Source organism: Astatotilapia calliptera, chromosome 6, assembly GCF_900246225.1.
Source record: "Astatotilapia calliptera chromosome 6, fAstCal1.2, whole genome shotgun sequence".
In the NCBI taxonomy this organism is placed as follows: Eukaryota; Metazoa; Chordata; class Actinopteri; order Cichliformes; family Cichlidae; genus Astatotilapia; species Astatotilapia calliptera.
Window position 1 is genome coordinate 23063944 of NC_039307.1, and position 19163 is coordinate 23083106.

General features: G+C 41.5%; 1 protein-coding gene across 1 annotated transcript; it reads left to right on the forward strand.

Annotated features, from left to right (window-relative positions):
- The first annotated feature begins 822 nt into the window (after window positions 1–822).
- Window positions 823–16600, forward strand: smox (spermine oxidase). Its single transcript, XM_026171178.1, has 7 exons — window positions 823–981; window positions 7884–8118; window positions 9978–10204; window positions 11765–11938; window positions 13114–13834; window positions 15165–15325; window positions 16112–16600. Exons 2-7 carry the CDS (start codon window positions 7911–7913, stop codon window positions 16262–16264), a joined length of 1644 nt encoding a protein of 547 aa, XP_026026963.1. The 5' UTR covers window positions 823–981; window positions 7884–7910; the 3' UTR covers window positions 16265–16600.
- Window positions 16601–19163: the final 2563 nt, after the last annotated feature.

Consider the following 19163-nt stretch of genomic DNA (forward strand, 5'->3'; position numbering starts at 1 on the left):
TGAGTGCATTGGTGCCAACTCCATAATCTCAAACTCATTTGTTAACCCACATACAAATATGAGTAACTAAGGTGTCTAGGGTACAATAACCAAAGGGCTGGATGTGACCCAGGGGCCGTGCAAAGCCCAGGTCTGATTATGTGACTCTGGGGCAAACTGTTCATGTTTTAATGATTATTTTCACTGTTACACCATATTTTCTCCACTTTTAGACGACTGTCTTCACTATCTCACACAGTATACCGTATCTAATGCCTTAGAATATCATTTGCACCCTTCTCCTGACTGATACCATATCTTTCAGCAATGCTTTGTAAGCTCTTTGTAAGATGCAACCAAGTAAAGTCAGAAAAGTCTCAGGACAGCTGATCTTTGACTTTAATCAGCCACACTGGTGGCAGGTGTGTTCTGACTACTATTTAACATGAATTTGAATCTGATTGTTTATTTTGAACACAGTCATATCCTGACAGTATAGATAGATATTGGTGTCTTTTTTTACATCACAAAAAAACTTCCATTATAACAGGGCTGTGCAGATCCTGATGATTGAAATCATACACTATCCATCAGATGCATGTAAGTAAAATCTATTTATATAGCTCTCTTTAAGACAAGAAACCAATCACAACGTGATTTACGGAGGTCTTAGTAAAAAAGACGACTACTACACGGTCAAAAATAACACACATGAACCAAGTAAAATGACGCGGAACGCAACGTTACCCGAATGTCTGTCTGAATAGATGAGCATGTGTGTGCTGTCTGTACAGCCCACAGCTCTATGGGCACAGGCGGAGCGGGGGGCAGGTCTGTCGTCATCGCTCCTGCTGCATTATTAATGAGGAGGCAGCGCCACGGAAAAACTGGCTCCTTCTGGTTTCCAGGCATAAATACAAAGCGCAGCCGGTCTGAGGAAAAAACGGCACAAAGGAAAACGGAGCGCTCTGAGGTTTTACAGCTAAAGACCAAGAGAGTCAGGTAACCAGCTCTTCTACTAAAGGGAAAAAACTGACATATTTGACAAGTTATTATTCAGCAGCGGGACGGTAAAGAGGACCGCCGTGATTTTAATTGTTAACGTAAGGGGGTGGAAAGAGGCTCTGTTATCTGTGGAAACACTGTGACAGCTCAGGGGGTCCTGAAGGCAACCGTACACACAAAACGTGACCCACTTGTTTGTGTTGAGAAAATATGAACGGGCACTGCTGCCTGTGTTTAAGCTCGCCGGTGGACGAGCACATCAGATGTTAGTTGATGTATCGCAGGTCTTTCTCTCTCTCTCTCTCTCTCTCTGTGTGTGTGTGTGTGTGTGTGTGTGTGTGTGTGTGTGTGTGTGTGTGTGTGTCGGGACAAAGTGCTCAGGCTGGAATAAGGTGGGTTTTTGCTTCTCGCTAAATGTCCGCTTTGAGGTGCCTTCAGGTGTTGTATGTTTGTTGTTGTTCTCACCATCACGTGTTGTCTTTCATAGATAATTAGTTAAAGTAACGCAGTAACGGAGTTTGCTTTGTTTCAAACTGCTGCCACTTTGGCATCACAGCTGAGCTATACGTGGCAGGGGGAGGCTTGTACTCCAGCTGATCCAAGCAGGATATCCACCAGGGAATCAAACAGTCTGATTTCCACAGATTTTTTACCTTCTCTCTGCTCTGCTGCTTTTCTAATGATCTTTGAACTCGTTATCTTCAGTTTATCGGATTTTTTTCTAGACCTAATTAATTTTATTCTTAATCATTTACTTATTGATGAGTTCTATTTGATCAGCTTCTCACTTTCTCGTACTCCCCTTCTTTTTAAAAAAAAAAAAAATTATCAATGAATCCATGAAAATGATTTAATAAATAAAGTTGTCCTTGCAGGTAAAAATGTTATATGTAAATGAAGGGGATTTTTACAGCTCGACAACCCCAAAAACAAAACCTGTTGTTAACCTCTGTCGTGATTTCCTACAAATATAGCTTAAAATACCTTTAATTGGTTTTCTCGCTTTACATGTTTTCTGATTTGTGAATTTTATGCTTTGACTCTATCAGTGGTCATTTGTATACCCTCTTTGTGCATCTCTAATTGATTTCATTAATTATTGGATGCAGCAGCATCTTAGGGCACGGCTCTCCTCTTTATCTGCATTTGGAGAAGAACAGTGTGGTGTATAAAGGGGCACGTCGGTGGAGTGTTTATGTCTTTGTGAGCGGGGTGCCTCCGGTCCTTCCTCCCAGCTTGGGAAATGTAGAGATGGGAGAGAAGTGTGGAATGTCTGGCCTTTGGCAACACCCCCCGCCCGACTACCCTGCATTTTTCTTCCCCCATCTTTTTTCATGTAAGGATTTAGAAATGTCCATTTCCATGCTACTACTCGCATGGGACCAAAAGAGGAAATGCAGATGTGAGTGTGGACACAGCTGGAAAGGGCTGTGTTCACAATCAAAGCGGAGAGGAAAGCAGTAAAGATGAGAGCCACGAATGAGCTCAGACTCAGTGATTTAAGACATTCCAGCCCAAGACTCGCCCTGCAACTTGACAAGTCCACCAGCACGCACACTGTACTGTAGATTGCTATTTCTAGGTCAATGGTAGCCCTACCCCCTCCCCTCCCCGTCTATTCTCCTCACTCCACCCCACCCTCAGCCGTCTATCTACCCAAGGCCAAGCCACACATTAATCTGCTCTAGTGGTGTAAAGCCTGGTGCGGTGACATGTGGCGAGTGTATTACCCAGCCATAGAATTACATGCTACCACGGAGTGATGCGCAATCTGTCAGTTCTGTGTGTGTGTGTGTGTGTGTGTGTGTGTGTGTGTGTGTGTGTGTGTGTGTGTGTGTGTGTGTGTGTGTGTGTGAGAGATTAAATGCTTTCCATCAATTAGATCATCATCCGTTCAGGTGAATTTTAACAGTGAAATAGGATTTCTTTTGTAGGTCAAGCCAGATTTCATCAGAGTTATTCTAGATGGGTATGTTGCACTTACATTTCAGCACAAAGAAGAAAATGAACCTTACATGATTTCCAACATGGCCTAAACCTGGTTTGGGATCTTGTTTTAGGCACAAGTTCCCCCACGTCTGAGTGTCTTAGTCCGAGTGTGTGGAGAAGTGGGGAGGGGGGAGACAAAGCCTGTAAAGTCCCAGTTCTGGAATATAGAGGGTAGATAGAAAGCATTTCTGAAAAATTAACAACTGGGACTGTCACAATGTTGTCATATACAACATTGGAAAGTGCTGACACAAGGTCAGCGTGTTAATGTGCGTCTCCTCCAAAGTGGTGGTCAGAGAAGCTGAGGCATTTATCATAATGTAAACAGTAAGTACAAGTCACACATGAAGGTGGGTCTTTATTGGTTGCTGGAGATGATTCACGTAGTTACTTGTGTTTTCTGTGGACTGTGTCTGAGGAAACGCTTGCGTAATTCATCCGTAGAAACTAGTTTAACATCATACACATTTGCATCATGTGAAATAAAGAATTTAGCTTAAAAGGTTTTGCACATACATACATATGATCAGAGGCAATGGGCTGAAGGATATAAACCAAAAGGTACCCAACTAATAGCTCACCAGCATCCTTTTCTCTTTTCTGTTGTTGTCATTGTGTTTTGTTTTCTGCCACAAATCAGTTTCCTGTGTGATGTTCAAACTTAACAGCTGCAGAATTTAAAAAAAATCAAAATCACATAATGTCACAAAAACGCATTTGTACACCACATTCTTAAACAAACTGCCTTTGAAGCAGCAGAGCAAAGAGACATGGTAGTTCCCGACTGGGTTTTAAAAAACCGAAAAAACCAAAAAAAAAACATTTTTGAGTCCTTCATGAATATATTATTGTTCCAGAAATACATAGAGCAGACTAACACCAACCTCTTTTAAAGCCTGTGAATGAGTCCATTCATGTTGATGCTGAATTCATATTTCAATTTTAGATTCTGGGAATGTAACTGATGATTGGTGTCATTGTTAAAACTGTTTTCTTGTTGTTGTTGTTTCTGTGTGCAGAGAGTAAATGGAACATTTCTCAGCTCAAAGCATTCATGGCTGGGATTAGTTTCAGAGAAAAAGGCAAAACTGAAACTCATTTAATACTTACAAAGATGCGATTCAGTGTTTTAATTGGTAGCTTGTTCACAAGTGCTAATGGAGAATGGAGTCAGTCAAGCGTTGTGCATGGATTAACCGCTTAATATTCTTATATGTTAGTAATAATACAGTTTGAGAAAATCAATAGATTATGTGTCCATGGATACTAGGGCTGCCACAAACGATTATTTTGATAGTCGACTAGTCACCGATTATTTATGCGATTAGTCGACTAATCAGATCATCATCCACTGGACGTAAAACTACAGCTTATTGCACCAGCAGCATCTGCTCTTATATAACTATCATTAGCTTACAGCTTTAAGCTTTTAAGGTGCTAACTAAAAATAAAGACAAGATGATAGTTTATTCAATTTTAATGAAATTTGCAGATTGTTTCGGTAAAGTTTAATAAACTCCTTGCTATCTAAAATATAACAGGACACCGGAGTATATTCTCCAGCATCTCACACTTCTGATGATCAGCTGTCTGCTTTGTTTATTCAGCTGTGTAAAAACTATAACTTTAATCTCAGCCAAACCGATTTACTCAGGAACAAATAAAATACTAAAAAAAAAAAAAAGCCAAACAACAACATTTTTAATTTATCTAAGTGACTCATATATATTTAACCTGAGTCGCGAAAGACGGCGGTGGGTTTGAAAACAATTTGCCGGGAGTCCGGTGTTCTCATGGCGCTAGTGACCTAGCCCCCGGCTAGCTATCGAGCTAGTGGGTAACAGACGTCTCTGAAAATGTCGGAGCGCTTTTGAAAATATGTGGTGTCCTGATAAACTGAGCTGATATTTGAGGTTTACACAGCTACATTCTCGCCTGAAAATATGTTAAACGTTTATTTTGTGACCCAGAAAGAATAATAAGAGTAATATTAAAACTAACTAGCTACCGCCATTGTTGGAAACTAAGCTGGGCCGCGCTATGAATTCTGGGACACAGCTGCTTCTTCTTCTTCGGGGTTTAACGGCAGCTGGCATCCTTGTACATGCTGTGCTGCCATCTTCTGTTTCAGTCCGTTATTACACTCTTAAATCCTGCTATTATTCCTGCGTCTTTTGCGATCTTACAAAGCTTCAAACGACACGTCGACTATTAAATCAGTCGTCGACGATTTTGATAGTCGACGTAATCGTGACTAGTCGACAAATCGTGGCAGCCCTAATGGATACACAATATTGTTCCAGTTTACAGAGTGTATAGAAAAGATAGACATAGCTTCTTGGTCTGAAAAGTAAAACCAATGTAAATGTGCCTCGAACCTGCACTCGTCAGATTGGGAATTGTGAGTGTGACAATCATCTGATTTCAAAACACGTGAAACTCCCAAATCCTGTTTTTCTAACAGTACGTATTTCGATTGTTACCAGTGAACGACTGCAGAATTAAAGCACTTTGAAATCAGATGTTTCTTTTTGATACACCCTGTACTTTTCTAATTGCTTTATGGTCTCCAGCATCTCAAAGGACAATAAAGAAGCATAAGCGTTATGGCGAGCTTATCTTGTGATTTAGAAGTCGCTGTCATAAGATTGTGGGGTGTATCTCAGTTTGCTATGCCAATCACACCCATTTTCAAAAAAAAAAAAAAAACCCCAGATAGCAGCGGGCAAAAGCTCAGCTTCTAGGCAGGACGGTGTCAGTGGGTGATGTCGTGGCAGCTGCATCCGTCTTTATATACAGTTTATAGTCTAAATCTGTAAATTCCAGCAAAACAAATAAACATCATCCACGGGGGAGAGGAAAATAAGAAGAAAATTATTTTATTCACAGTGTTGCTCCGTGATTTGAAACATTGCTGAAAAAAGAACCCCTCAAACATAGTAAATATTGGAAGAAGCCCCTGTTCTACAAATCCAGGAAGTCTGACCTGTATTCACGAGGAGGATCATGAAGTCAGGCCACATGTCATGTACTGACGGGCAGATTTGAGGGTTTAACGCACATCTGTTTCAGCCGTCGGATACGAGCGTTTCTCGTACAGATGTTCTGTCAAAGCTTGTGGTTTCCTCTCTGACAGCCTTTTTGTTCTTTGATCAGCTGATCTTGCAACTGAACTATCACTGCTCACAACTTTCTTACAACACAGTTCCTCAAAAAAACCCTCCAAAATCAAGTCAAAGTTTAATATCTGTGCAGAGGCCTATTGTGTGTCACAGTTATGTCTTTTTGCGGTCTGCAGAGTGCGTGTACGTCTTTCAGCTGGGTGGCCTCAAGCAAACGAAACTCTGTCTATTTTCTAAACAGTATATTATGTACTGAACTCTCTCCGGTGTTGCTGTGGTAACAAAGCAGGGAGTTTTGTGTGTGTGTGTGTGTGTGTGTGTGTGTGTGTGTGTGTGTGTGTGTGTGTGTGTGTGTGTGTGGTGTGGGGGGGGGGGGCAGGATATGGGTTACCTCAGAAGACATTATGCTGATGCTTGTACAAGTCAGGAGTAGGAAAACAGACCTAAACGTTATCATATAATGGTGATAACTTTTGACCGATATATCTCCCATAAGGAACTACAGTGTTAGTTTGTAGTGACGTTCAGGAATGTCCTCCGTGCTGTTTCCCACACTCATCCACAGCTGTCCATACATCGATAGTGAACAGCCTTGTGTGGCTGAACAACAAGGTCGTCTGTGTGTTATGTCTTCACAGTCACGGTGTCTCTGAGCAGTTTCAGTTAAATTAGAGGGACTCTGGCAAGAAATGAGCAAGGGTTTGCTTTTGTGCCTTTGTATAGTCTATTCTCTGATGGAAATAACAGGGTTGTCTCATCGCTTCTAATTTGGCCTTGTGCTTAATAATAAACAGACACACTATGGGAAGGCAGAACATTAGCCGCATGGCATTAAGTTAATCACAGGTATAAACACAGCTGTAAATGTTGGTTATATTCACAGGAATGCCAATAAGCAGGACTTACCAGTTGTAAAATAGGTTGCGTGTGGCTTTATTTTTGTGTTAAAACAAGAACATACTTAGACCAACAAGCAGAGCACCAAAGAGGCCCAGATTTGACTCTGGTTTGAGGTCTACTGGTCAAAAAGTTCTGGTTTGGTTGGGTAGTGTGAATAAATCATCGTCTTGTGTATGCTACATTCGCTGAACAAGATCATTTTATTATCTTATTTTCACCACGTCCTTGTTATTCTTGTTATTCTGTAGGTGAAACTGGTGAGAGAGAATTTAAATTCCATTCTTTTTATATGTCTTTTTTTATATTTATCATCAATTCCTCTCCAAGGTAACTGCCTTTAACAAACCCTGCCACTTTTTTCTGTCATCGTCCTGAGGGTGGTGAAGTCATGCCCAGGCAATACGTTTGTCAGGCAGCCAACAGCACAGATGTGCAGGGCACACCTGTAAATGTTTTGGGTTTCGAAAAGTCCTCAAACTGAAATCATCACATGGATAGTCGCCGCAGGCTCTAAAAACAGGGTTTTGGAAGCTAAGAGTTTGACAGACTTAAAGCTGATCTTTCTTGATGTAGAACCTCTGAGCAAATTGGCACTTTACGAACACACGCATGCACAGATATACACATGTTGTGTTGCTGTTACACTTGTTTTACATGTACAGAGCAAATTTGAGTTAAATAGCTTTAGACTTTATTGTCCTCTTGGGTAGTTTTGCTCTAAAGGTTCCAGTGTCAAGTAAAAAATGCACTCTCAGTAGTTTCCCTAACCTTTCCTATACATAGCAAAACTACATAATGTGGAGTTTCTGAGTTTTACATGTGTATTTGTCACCCTCCTGTCAGTGTCATCATTTGTAACTTGGTTCTTGTTCTTTGCTCTGTCCCCAGCCTTCATTGCAGAGGAGTTTGGACGGCATGCAAAGTTGTGAAATTTCCTCAGACAGCACTGATGATCCTCTTAGTAGCGGCCTACGTATTCATCGGCAGCCTCGAATAGTAGTGATTGGAGCTGGCTTGGCTGGCCTGGCCGCAACTAAGATCCTACTGAAAAACGGCTTCACTGATGTCTCTGTCCTAGAGGCATCGGACCACATCGGCGGGAGAGTTCAGAGCGTTCAGCACGGTGGGAGGATTTTTCTGTCTTAACCCAAAATTAGCATCACACACTAATTGGGTTAACGGGTAGAATGGAGATCTCCAGTTGATTAAATCATGAAGTTCTATGTCAAGTTATATTATACGATGGGGCAAAGTCTCTAGAAAACCATTGTGCTTACTGGCAATCATTTGAATGGATCATGGACGAGGTCACTGGTTAAGTCGTTTGGAAAGCTTCTCTGTTTTGATTTTGTTTGGTTAATAAGAAGTCACATTACCCACACGAGTGTGATTAAGAGTCTAAGTTGGCTGTTAAAGATATTGGAAAACAGCAATTTATCAGCCCCGAGAGTGTGATTGAATCAACTTTATCCACTCAAGACAACATTAGAAAGCTGGCTGTTTATCAGCATGAGCAACTAAATTAGCATTAGCTAACAGATCATTACAAACTGTTTTAATATATGAAAATTGCTACATGTTGCACTTTTAAATGGATTTCAGTTTTATCTGTTAGCTAAAATATGAGGGCATCTAGCTTAACTTCACATAAACGGTGAATAAAATAGTTGGGCGTAGCCACCATCTCGTCACTCACACGTAAATGAAGTCCTGTTATGGTGAGCTGAGCATTTTCGCTGCTGCCGTCTTATTGTTCACTAAATGCACACAGTCCTGACCCAAGAAGGCATTTAGAATGAAAATAATTTACAAAATGTTTTATTATATGTAATCTGAAGCTAGTAACTGAGCCAATAGCCAAACAGCCCCTGTAGTTACGCGGCTGTTTGCTCAAAGGTCCTTGCCTGATGACTGTGTAAATGCCATAAGGCACTTCAGCACTGACTTCACCTGTCATACCTGGAAGCTACGTCCATCTTTATGGATGAAGCCCAAAAGCTTAAAAAAAATTTGATGAATGAATAAAACACAAAAACTTGCAAAATGGTTTCTGTAGGTAGCTAGCTACTAGCTTTAGGAAGCCACTTCACTTCACTGTTAAACAAAATGTGCTAATTAGGTAAACTGACCTAGCCATGTTCGTCTTAGCAGCGTCTTATTGATCTTATTTTAAACATACAGACCTGCATAAGGCCCCTTATGAACCCAATAACTGTACAGAAAAGGTTTTGAATTTTATGCCAGAAAAACTAAGTTAATAATTTTGCCCTATTTAGGTAAAAAAAATTTCCAGGTAACAGTTTAAAATCTGCTGAGGTTTTCCCAAGAAAACAATATTTGACATATGGTCAGTTTTTAACTTTGATTGGTTAGTTTCAGTTAAACTGTGCTGTTAATCAGTCATACAGTCGCACAATCAGGATTTCCTGAATATGCCAAAAACCGCACTTCCTCAAATGCATTTCTACATATTTTAGTGACGTTGTTGTGATTATCTTACAAAATCAACTGAACTGTGAGTCTTAGGCAAGAAAAATTTAGCCTTCCACTGATTTCCACCATGATGAATTCTTCTAACTGGCAAGAACAAACGAGCGGTTAATAAAAAGAGCCTGGCTCTGTGCGCATAAAAGGAGCCACATGTAAAAAACATGCACGCATTCGGTTACACGTAAGTCTATATGTTAGGTGCTGTGTTTGTGTGCTTGAGTGCGTGTGGTTACTTCTGTCGTTTTATCAAAAAGTGAACGCATACAGTGGGTTTGATGCTATTATCCTCAGAAAAGAAAATTCATGGTATTCCACTGGGGCTTTAGCTTTGGTATTTTAATTGCGTTGACCTACTTTTGAACTCTATAATTACCCAAAACTCCAGAGTGATTGTGCTTGAGCCAAGAAGACCGTATATACTGCATCACTCAGGGGCACTTAGGAGACCCTGTGTTCTTTAAATTAATCTCTATTGATTTTTCTGTACTACAGGAAAAGCAACTTTGGAGCTTGGCGCTACCTGGATCCATGGTGCCAATGGGAACCCAGTATACCACCTGGCGGAGGACAACGGGCTGCTTGAACACACCACAGATGGGGAGAGGAGTGTGGGACGCATCAGCCTGTACACCAAGAACGGTGTGGCTCACTACCAGACCAATGTCGGGAAGAGGATCCCCAAGGACCTGGTGGAAGAGTTCAGTGACCTGTACAATGAGGTGAGGGGACACATTTGCGCACAATTGGATGCACACATCAGCATGCAAAAATGGAAGTGTGCACGAACAGAGATGCTGGATGTTCAACCTGCATAACAACTCAATATGCAAGTGAAATTTTGCCACATATTGTCGGCAGTAGCCAGATTATATAAGGTCAGCAGTAACCATTGAAAAAACTCACTGTGCAGGCTCACTTTGTTCTAGCTGTAATCCATGATTTTAAATCCAGAATATGTTAGGCTGGATTAATAAGAATGTGGATTAAGTGATGCACAAGAGCAACGCATTTGTGCAGACATGGAAAAACAGGCTGGAACAGCTTCAATAAATTATTGTAGTGAGCAAGGTGATTTTACTGTAGCAAGTCTTCTCACGCTCATTACATTTTCTTTTTCTTTTTTTTTACTGTTGTGTAAGTTGTTGTTTAAGTAGGTCACATCTGGAAAAGCACTTACAGAGAGAAGGTATAGCAGCACACACACATTTTTCTTTTCAGCATCTGTGCAGTGACGAATCTGAATTTTACAGCTTCGCAGATATGAGCAGAAAAAAGAGCTTTACATTATTTTAAAACCTGAAGATTTGTGGTGAATTGTCCTCTTACAGTGAAATGAGTCTATGCTGTTCAAATCACTCCAGTTTTCCAGCTCTTGTGAATATAGTGCATGCTTTGATGCACATTTGATTGCACAAGCTCTCTTGGTATTTGTGATGCGTATAAAAAATTGGTTTGACTTTGAAAGGGAAGTGATCCTGTGCAACTTTGCGGGCCGCAAAGTTGCACAGGATCACTTCCCTTTTACCACACGGTGTACTGTGATATCATAAAAGGGACCCCCTGATGATCCTCTACCTAATCACATGAGCCAAGGTGTGAAAATGGGTGTGGTTCAGTGATTATTCCTTGAGCGAAACGAAAAGTAGTTTGTAACAGTCAGCAAATAGCTCAGCATTGTGCACATGCTGATTTAAAACAGAGCTGGGAGAGAGATCAGAGCTAAGAAAATGACCAACACACATGCAATCAAGCAAGAAACCATCAGGCACAAGGGGAATTTGGGGGTTGGGAAGGTGAGGTAGAGTCAGGAAGTCAGTTGGAACCATTTGTACTTAGGCCCAAGCGTAACATTCAACCTGAAATGTCTAAACTCCAGTACATGGGCTGCATTCGGAAAGTCAGGGATTCATTAACTGGAAGTCGAGACAACAGCTTTGCGCTGTTATGTTTTGACTCAATACATGTTGATGCATAACTGATGTGGTCCTTACTGGCTGTTCTTTCTAGGAAATGGTTCATAATCAACATTGTGGAAGCACATTTTGTCAGCACACCAGCATTTCTTCATAGTGTCCTTTACTGCTGTCTTTGTTCTGCTTTTTACCGGCCTGTAATGTGTTGTAACTTGTTCTGTCTGTAGTGTTTCGCCATGATGCCAGTGTTTAGTCCTGCAAGTACAGAAATCTGGCCTGGACTGAAATAAACTGGTTTCTTTTAGTTCCTCATTTCACAATGCCCTGCTTTCTTTACATCGTTCCTTGCCTTTTGCTCTCGTTTAGGTGTACGAGCTGACTCAGGAGTTCTTCAAGAACGGGAAACCCGTCTGTGCTGAGAGCCAGAACAGCGTTGGCGTTTTTACACGAGACGTGGTCCGCAAGAAGATCATGTTGGATCCTGATGACTCTGACAGCACCAAGAAAGTCAAACTGTCCATGCTACAGCAGTACCTCAAGGTGTGCGTTGTTTCGTTTGAAGACAAACATTTGTAAATTTGGAGTCCTAGAAAATAACTGATACTCATGAACCCCGAAGCTTTGGTTTGTTTCCTTATCGCTGCCTATAATCCATGTAGCTATCAATGGACAAATAAATATTATAAATTAAAAAAAAAAAGGCACAGTGAGCGGCGTAAGTACAACTTGCAGATAAATAAAAACAATCTTGCTAACATACGTCATTTACATGGGAATGGGGCATCTGTCTGGTATGATTGCCATAGCAACCCTAATCTTTCATTCATAAAGTAGGCTAACATTGCTGTGGTTAGCATTTAGCATGGGCTAGCTGCCTGTAATTCACTTTAATCAGTTAAATTGGGGTGACAAGTCACAGCAATGATCACATTTTCCAGTTTAATGTGAGCCTGCATAGTCCACCTCTCAGGATACTGCTTAGTGATCACCCTGGATTGTTTTAATTGGGCTGAGCGATTCATTTTCCTAGAGACTACATGAGAATCTGGGACTGTTACTTTAACCTGCTGCCATTAACGGTCGCATCGCAGTAGCAGATCCTCTGCCTCAATCTTCCTCTTTCGTTACCATCCTCTTCTGTCGCCAATTAGCTCATAAAGGGATGAAGTCAATAACATGGCATAACAGTCCCAGTGTGTCATGTGTCCCCTAGGGAGATTTACTTGACCACAACTAGATAGACAAATAGATCTTGATTGACTGTCGCCTCACATAGTTGTTGAAAACATTAATTTTCTATCAACCCTGCAAGTAGTACAAGCAAAGCTATGCTAACCTAGCTCATTAGTGGCCTAGGTACATCCTCATAGAACTGAAGTTATAGCCTGTATAACTTTATATTTCAAAGTGAATATAAAGTGAGTGCATGTGGAGAAACGCAGCAGGGAAGCAAATGGCAAACATTAGGTAACTGCTGCCATACTGGTTCACCAGCTAATGAGCCAGAAGCAGGTGTAGCTGTCCTCTAAACCCTGTGTATTCCCAGTATGTTTAAACTAGTTAATTCATGCTGATTTGTTGAGTGCAGTAGCTGCAGAGATGACTTGCTGACACGCAGTAAATACTTTAATGGCTGCAGAGGTTTGATTTTGAATGTTAGCATTGCTACTTTAGTGACACCTGATCCTCTATGTTGATGTTGCATCATGTTTCAGGTGGAAAGTTGTGAAAGCAGTTCTCCCAGTATGGACGAGGTGTCCCTGAGTGAGTTTGGTGAGTGGACGGAGATCCCCGGGGCACATTATGTCATCCCTGAAGGTTTTATGAAGATCATGGAGCTCCTGGCCCAGGACATCCCCTCCCACACCATCTGCCTTCGCAAGCCGGTGCGCTGCATCCACTGGAACTACTCAGCCCAGCATCAGGAGGTGATCACTAAGAGCAGCGACGACAACCACAATGAAAACAACCACAGCAGCCAGCCTGTGATGCGGGGTCACCCTGTCAGCGTGGAGTGCGAGGATGAGGAGTGGATCATGGCCGACCACGTGATCGTGACGACCTCTCTGGGCGTGCTGAAGCAAAACCACGAAGCCATGTTCTCGCCCTCTCTTCCCGAGGACAAGGTCCTCGCCATCGAGAAGTTGGGCATCAGCACCACCGACAAGATATTCTTGGAGTTTGAGGAGCCCTTCTGGAGCCCCGAGTGTAACAGCATCCAATTTGTGTGGGAGGACGAGGCCCAACTGGAGCAGCTGGCCTACCCCGAGGAGCTGTGGTACAAAAAAATCTGTAGCTTTGATGTCCTCTATCCACCTGAGCGCTACGGCTACATGCTGAGCGGCTGGATCTGTGGGCAGGAGGCGCTGTACATGGAGCGCTGCGATGACGAAACGGTGGCCGAGACCTGCACTGAGCTGCTGAGGCGCTTTACAGGTGAGGGCATGTAGACGCAGATGTATAGAGCTTGGACAGTTTTACGCTCATAACAAGATATGCTATTCTTATGACTTTTTAAAACTGCATTTAAAATAGGATCTAGTTTAACTAACAAAGAACTATTGAGGACAAATAAGAGATCTCTACTTTTATAATCTTCACTTCTGTGGATTTAATAAACCAGGCAAATTCAGCTGTAACCTCCTTCTTTAATTCTAGTGAAGCCTTCACTAAGAATCAGTCATCTAAAACTAACACGGTTCAGTCTGAGGCTGTGAGTTCAGTGACTCATTTGTACTATGATTAAGGTTGGGTCATTGTACTTCATAGAAAGGAAATGATGTCACCTTTCAGCTGTGATGTAAGCACCTTTTTTTTTTCTGCAAAGAAAGGCTGAGAGATAATACCGCTGAATGACTCTGGTGCCTTCTTTGTGTTCGGTGAACAGCAGCTTACCAGTCTCGTGTCACCGCTCAGAGAGCTGATGTTGCACAAGGCAGAGAGTCATTTATTGTCACTGGGATTTTTAACCATCCCTTCTTTTATACATACACAAACAATCCAGTACTTGCTGCTACCAGTTACATGATGCACGTCACATCTTGCGCAACTGGGGAAAAAACAGAAGGCTGACTAACTGCTTCAAAGTGACTGGAAGCTAAAATGTAACACGCACTACTGTTTGGCAACTTGCATAAGGTAAGAAGTGCAGAGAGGAAAGGTCTCGGATTATATTCTACCTCAGAAGTAGGTCACAGAGACACTTACTGTCACTTCATGATAAGGTCAGTGGACTGTAATTTGCACAGAGAAGCCAAACACATACAGTCACTCCTCATTTAGGTCAGCGTGGTTTAATCCCTTCAGCTGTTTGCTTAATTGCATCACTCACTGGTGCCTCTCTGCTCGCACACAGTCACAAGTTGATTTGTGTTGGCAGATTAAACATCCAAGTGTAAAAGCTAGTCCAGGTTAGCTGCTGGTCTTTCATATAATTTTACCATTTTAGAGGTATCTGAAAAACATCTCAACAACTTGGAGTTGCTTTGAAATTGTTGTACAGACATTTCTTTCTTTCACACCTGATGATGATGGTGGCTCATGAAATGTCAACCATCAGTTATCGTTCTCTGCTTTTGTTGATTTAGGGATGGTTTTTAAATCTTAGCATCCTAACCCACTGACATGGTAGCTCCTAAACATGTTGGATCTGCCACAGTGAGAGCTGAGACGGATAATAAGAGCAGCTATTGTCGACTTGCTGACTGTCATTGTCTTTTTATCTCAGCTGACTCCTTTGTCTTTCCACCCTTTCGTCCATCTCCAGGGAACCCCGACATTCCAAAGCCCCGGCGCATCCTGCGCTCCTCATGGGGCAGCAACCCGTACATCCGAGGCTCCTACTCCTTCACCAGAGTCGGATCCAGTGGTGCGGACTGTGAAAAGCTGGCCATGCCACTACCTTATGCCAATAGCACCAAGGCTCCAGTAAGAACTGCTTACATTACAGTTGCTAGATATTTAGTTGTCATTTATTGATTAGTAGACATCCTTTTTTTTTTTTAATGCACTACACAAACTCTTTGAGTAGAACAGTGCCATGTAAGTGCCAGTCTATTGACCATTTTACCACTTTTATCCATATACTGTATGTTGACTTTACACTTTTTCTTTATAATTATTTCCACAGTTCCCTTTCTAGAAAATGTTTTACTGATTATTTTATAGTTTGAAATCTTATATTTTTTACTTAGAAGCTGAACTGTTCTGAGTGTAGACGTTTGGGATGGCAGTGTTTTTGCCCTCATGGTTTGTTTACAACCTTCGGCCACACTCAGAGATCATGTGCCCAGTGTGGCCGCGTCATCACATACATGTCAGAGCCCAGCTGGTGCAGAGCGAATACAGCTGGTGTCAGGAGGGTCCGAAGTGCTGATTGCAGGCCAAAAGTCTAGACCATGAAACTCGATGCATTCTGGGTGAAAGGGAGAAGGGGCTAGGAGTGTGGGGGTGGAGGATCCGTGTGTTCACTTGACACTGCTGAAGGAACGGCATGACCCCCTTCTGCTGAAGTGTACAACCCTGGCAAAGTGAAATCCCGAGCCCTCAGGAAAGTTTCTGTAGCCTCCTACATGTGGAGCACTAACAAGGGAGTGAAATAGGAGCGAGTGCCTCAGGAGAAACAGAAAAAACCAACATGATGACATTGATGGATCGTGATTGAATCTCATTTTTGTTCCCTCTCTGGTTTCCTCTCCTCCCCTCTTTGCTCAGCCCTTACAGGTCCTGTTTGCTGGAGAGGCCACCCACAGAAAATACTATTCCACTACCCATGGTGCTTTGCTATCAGGGCAGAGAGAGGCCACTCGCCTGATGGAGATTTACCAGGACTTGAACAGCGCGGAAACCACGAAGCCTAATATATAAAAATAAATGAACCTCTGACTAGTGAAAAAAATACAAACCTGTTGAGTTGAAGCTTTTCATCCTGATGATTAAGTTATACTTAAAAGCATAGCTCGGGCATTATTACACCTGTAACAAATGACTTTTGTTTCTATTGTACTGTAGATTTGAATCATGCTAAATTTTTATTTGAGATGTACTGTTCAGAAGTTGCCAATGGTGCTGTCATTTCATTTCTTTATCATTCTTTTTTTAATCAGTAATTTAATGTTTATAATAACAGCATCTGTAATTTAACTTGTTTTTGTAAGTGCCTTCTGTACGTAATGCTATGTTATTTCGAAAATAATGAAAATACTAAACAAAAAAAATCGAAGGTTTTAACAAAATAAAAGTTTTATCATCATTTAATACGGTTTTGTTTTGTTTTCTTGATTCATTAAATTTATTAAACACACCAGTGGATGTGCAGATGTTCTCATTATTTTGAGTGAGAGGGAGCACAAAGTGGTGCACGTGGAAAGAAGAGGAAAAAGGCTCCAAAGTGACAGATGGTGTTAGAACAGGCCTCAGCCCAGCCTCCACTTCTGTTGGACAACACTGTCAATCCTCTTAATCAGAGACGGAAAAGACCAGGGAAGGTTTTAATTAACAACAAATGAAAACGGGTTTTAAATTCTGTGTTTACGCCCCACCGATCATCATTTTCCAGAGTCAGGTGGTCGTATGAAAACAAGCCCTCTTTAACTACAAACCCTCACCGCTTGTTAACACACAAATCTAACCAGCTAATCGCATGACAGCAACTGCATGATTCAGGCATGGTAGGTCTGAATCTGTCGCGATTGTTGGTGCCAAATAGGCAGGTCTGAGTATTTTAGAAACTGATGAGCAGCTAGAATTTTACTCAAAAATTTAAGGGAACTACTTAAAAAATTTTTTTAAAGTATTACAAAGAATGCTCTGAAAAAGAAAATGTCCAGTGAGAGGCAGTTCTGAGGAAAAGTGCCTTATTAATGTAAGAGGAGAATGGCCAGACTGCTTTAATGTTAAGTGGGGGGTAATATTAACTCAAATAACTACTGGTTAGAACTGAGGTATGCAGCAGAGCATCTCAAGATGCACCACAAGCAGCAGAAGACCGATTCACACATGCTGACCAAAATTGGATATTAAAAGACTGAGAAATGGGATGTGTCAGCAACAAAAGTTTCATCACATCAGGAGAGCTAAAATGACTAAATTTTTCATTTAAAAAAAAGTTTTTTAACATTTAGGCTATTTTTCATTAGGGGAAAGAGTAAGTGGCTTTTCCAACACTGAATATGGGAAGCTTTAAGGGGAAAAGTTCACAACATTGACTTTCACCAATTTATGCTAGCCATGTCAACAAACACGCTAACTGTTGGACTTTATAGAGCATGGAAGAAAATAACTTATGTGGAGTCTGGCAGGCAGATGTCAGTTCAGTGCATTATTTGTTTCAGTTGCTTGTAGATTGTTCAGAATTAATCTCACAGAATTGATAAATGGTTCAGAAAAGTGTTTTATTTTATTAAAACATTCACATATAATTAGAGAACTCCAAGACCGGCACAAAAAATAACTGCAGAGGAAAGTAACTCAAAATTGCCCCTCTGTGCTTTAAGGATAAATCGGTGCACCCTGACAAGCACCATGTCACGAATGGTTACCCAGAATCCATTACTGATCACATGTTTGGTTGGAAGTTTCCAATTAAAATCTACTTAGGCTGCAGATCTGTAGTTGTGGTCAGCTTTATTTAAGCCACATTAAGGAAGCAGCCGAAAGAAGCCTACAGTACTACATATCAGTTCTGCACAGAGACTTTTACCTGATTTCCAAAGTATTGCAAACAGTATGTGTTTCAGATTTTTGCCTCAATGTCTCTTTTTCAACCCAGACACTTCTTTTTTATTTTCCTATATGCCCCAAAACTTCTTAGTCTCAAAAACTCACAGAAATCCATGCATCAAACATTTGGCATTACAGGGTTAAAGCACAGAGACGAGATAATTTGAGGGTTGCGAATCTGCACCCTACAGGCAGCTCGGCTCTTATGGGAAACAGCTGAAGCACAGACTGACGACCACATAAGCAGCAAGGACACAGATCCATCTTCGTGATGTAAACTTGCTGCCAGATATGAAAATCAAGCAGCGTCAGATGGTGAACGAGAAGGAGAATAGACTCAAGTTCAAACGTGAGAATGACGTGCATCCAAGAGTTTAACGTGTCAGTGCTGAGGGACACGGCGCGCCCCCCGAAGATGAACAGACGACCCGTGTAGGCTCTTTAATTTTGTGTTTAAACTGTTTGGGAACTAAAGCCTCTAAATGGTCACGGGCCACCCACACAGGTGTTTTCACTTTGTCTGATTAGACCTCGTCTCATTACTGTGTGGGCAAGTGCAGACAGAGCCTGACTGAAGTCGCTGTTATTGCTCCTTTCAAGGTGGAACAATTCGTACTGCCACACAGAAAAAAAAGGGAGCTTTAATTCACGACTGAGAAAAGATGTCTGTTCTCTAGCATGGGGTGCATTCTGTTCTCACTCAGTGCAATCCACAAAGACCATCACGCACACATTCAAAACAACATTTCAATGCATTCCCCAAATCTTGGAAAAATGTAAAAGCAGTAAAATTACAAAGTCGAAAGGCCCATATATAAAACTAGATAGTCGTAATTCCTGGTATCTAATAATAGTGTTGATATTTGTGCACGTTTGCTGCTTAAATGTATTTGAATTTGAACAAAGGTGACCTGCTGCTCAGCTGCAGTCCCCAGAACACGTTTCAGAAGTCATCAGCGGTTTGGCCTTCACAACAGACTTTCTGCTTGTAACTGCAGGAAAACCATTAAAAGCATTAACAATGACTCACTTCAATGCCTCTCTG

What these genes read in the sequence shown, in the direction of transcription:
- smox (XM_026171178.1), top strand. Translation starts at nt 7,911, where the DNA reads ATGCAAAGTTGTGAAATTTCCTCAGACAGCACTGATGATCCTCTTAGT. An exon ending in AGTTCAGAGCGTTCAGCACG is followed by an intron (nt 8,119 to 9,977) that starts GTGGGAGGATTT and finishes TCTGTACTACAG; the next exon opens with GAAAAGCAACTTTGGAGCTT. An exon ending in TCAGTGACCTGTACAATGAG is followed by an intron (nt 10,205 to 11,764) that starts GTGAGGGGACAC and finishes GCTCTCGTTTAG; the next exon opens with GTGTACGAGCTGACTCAGGA.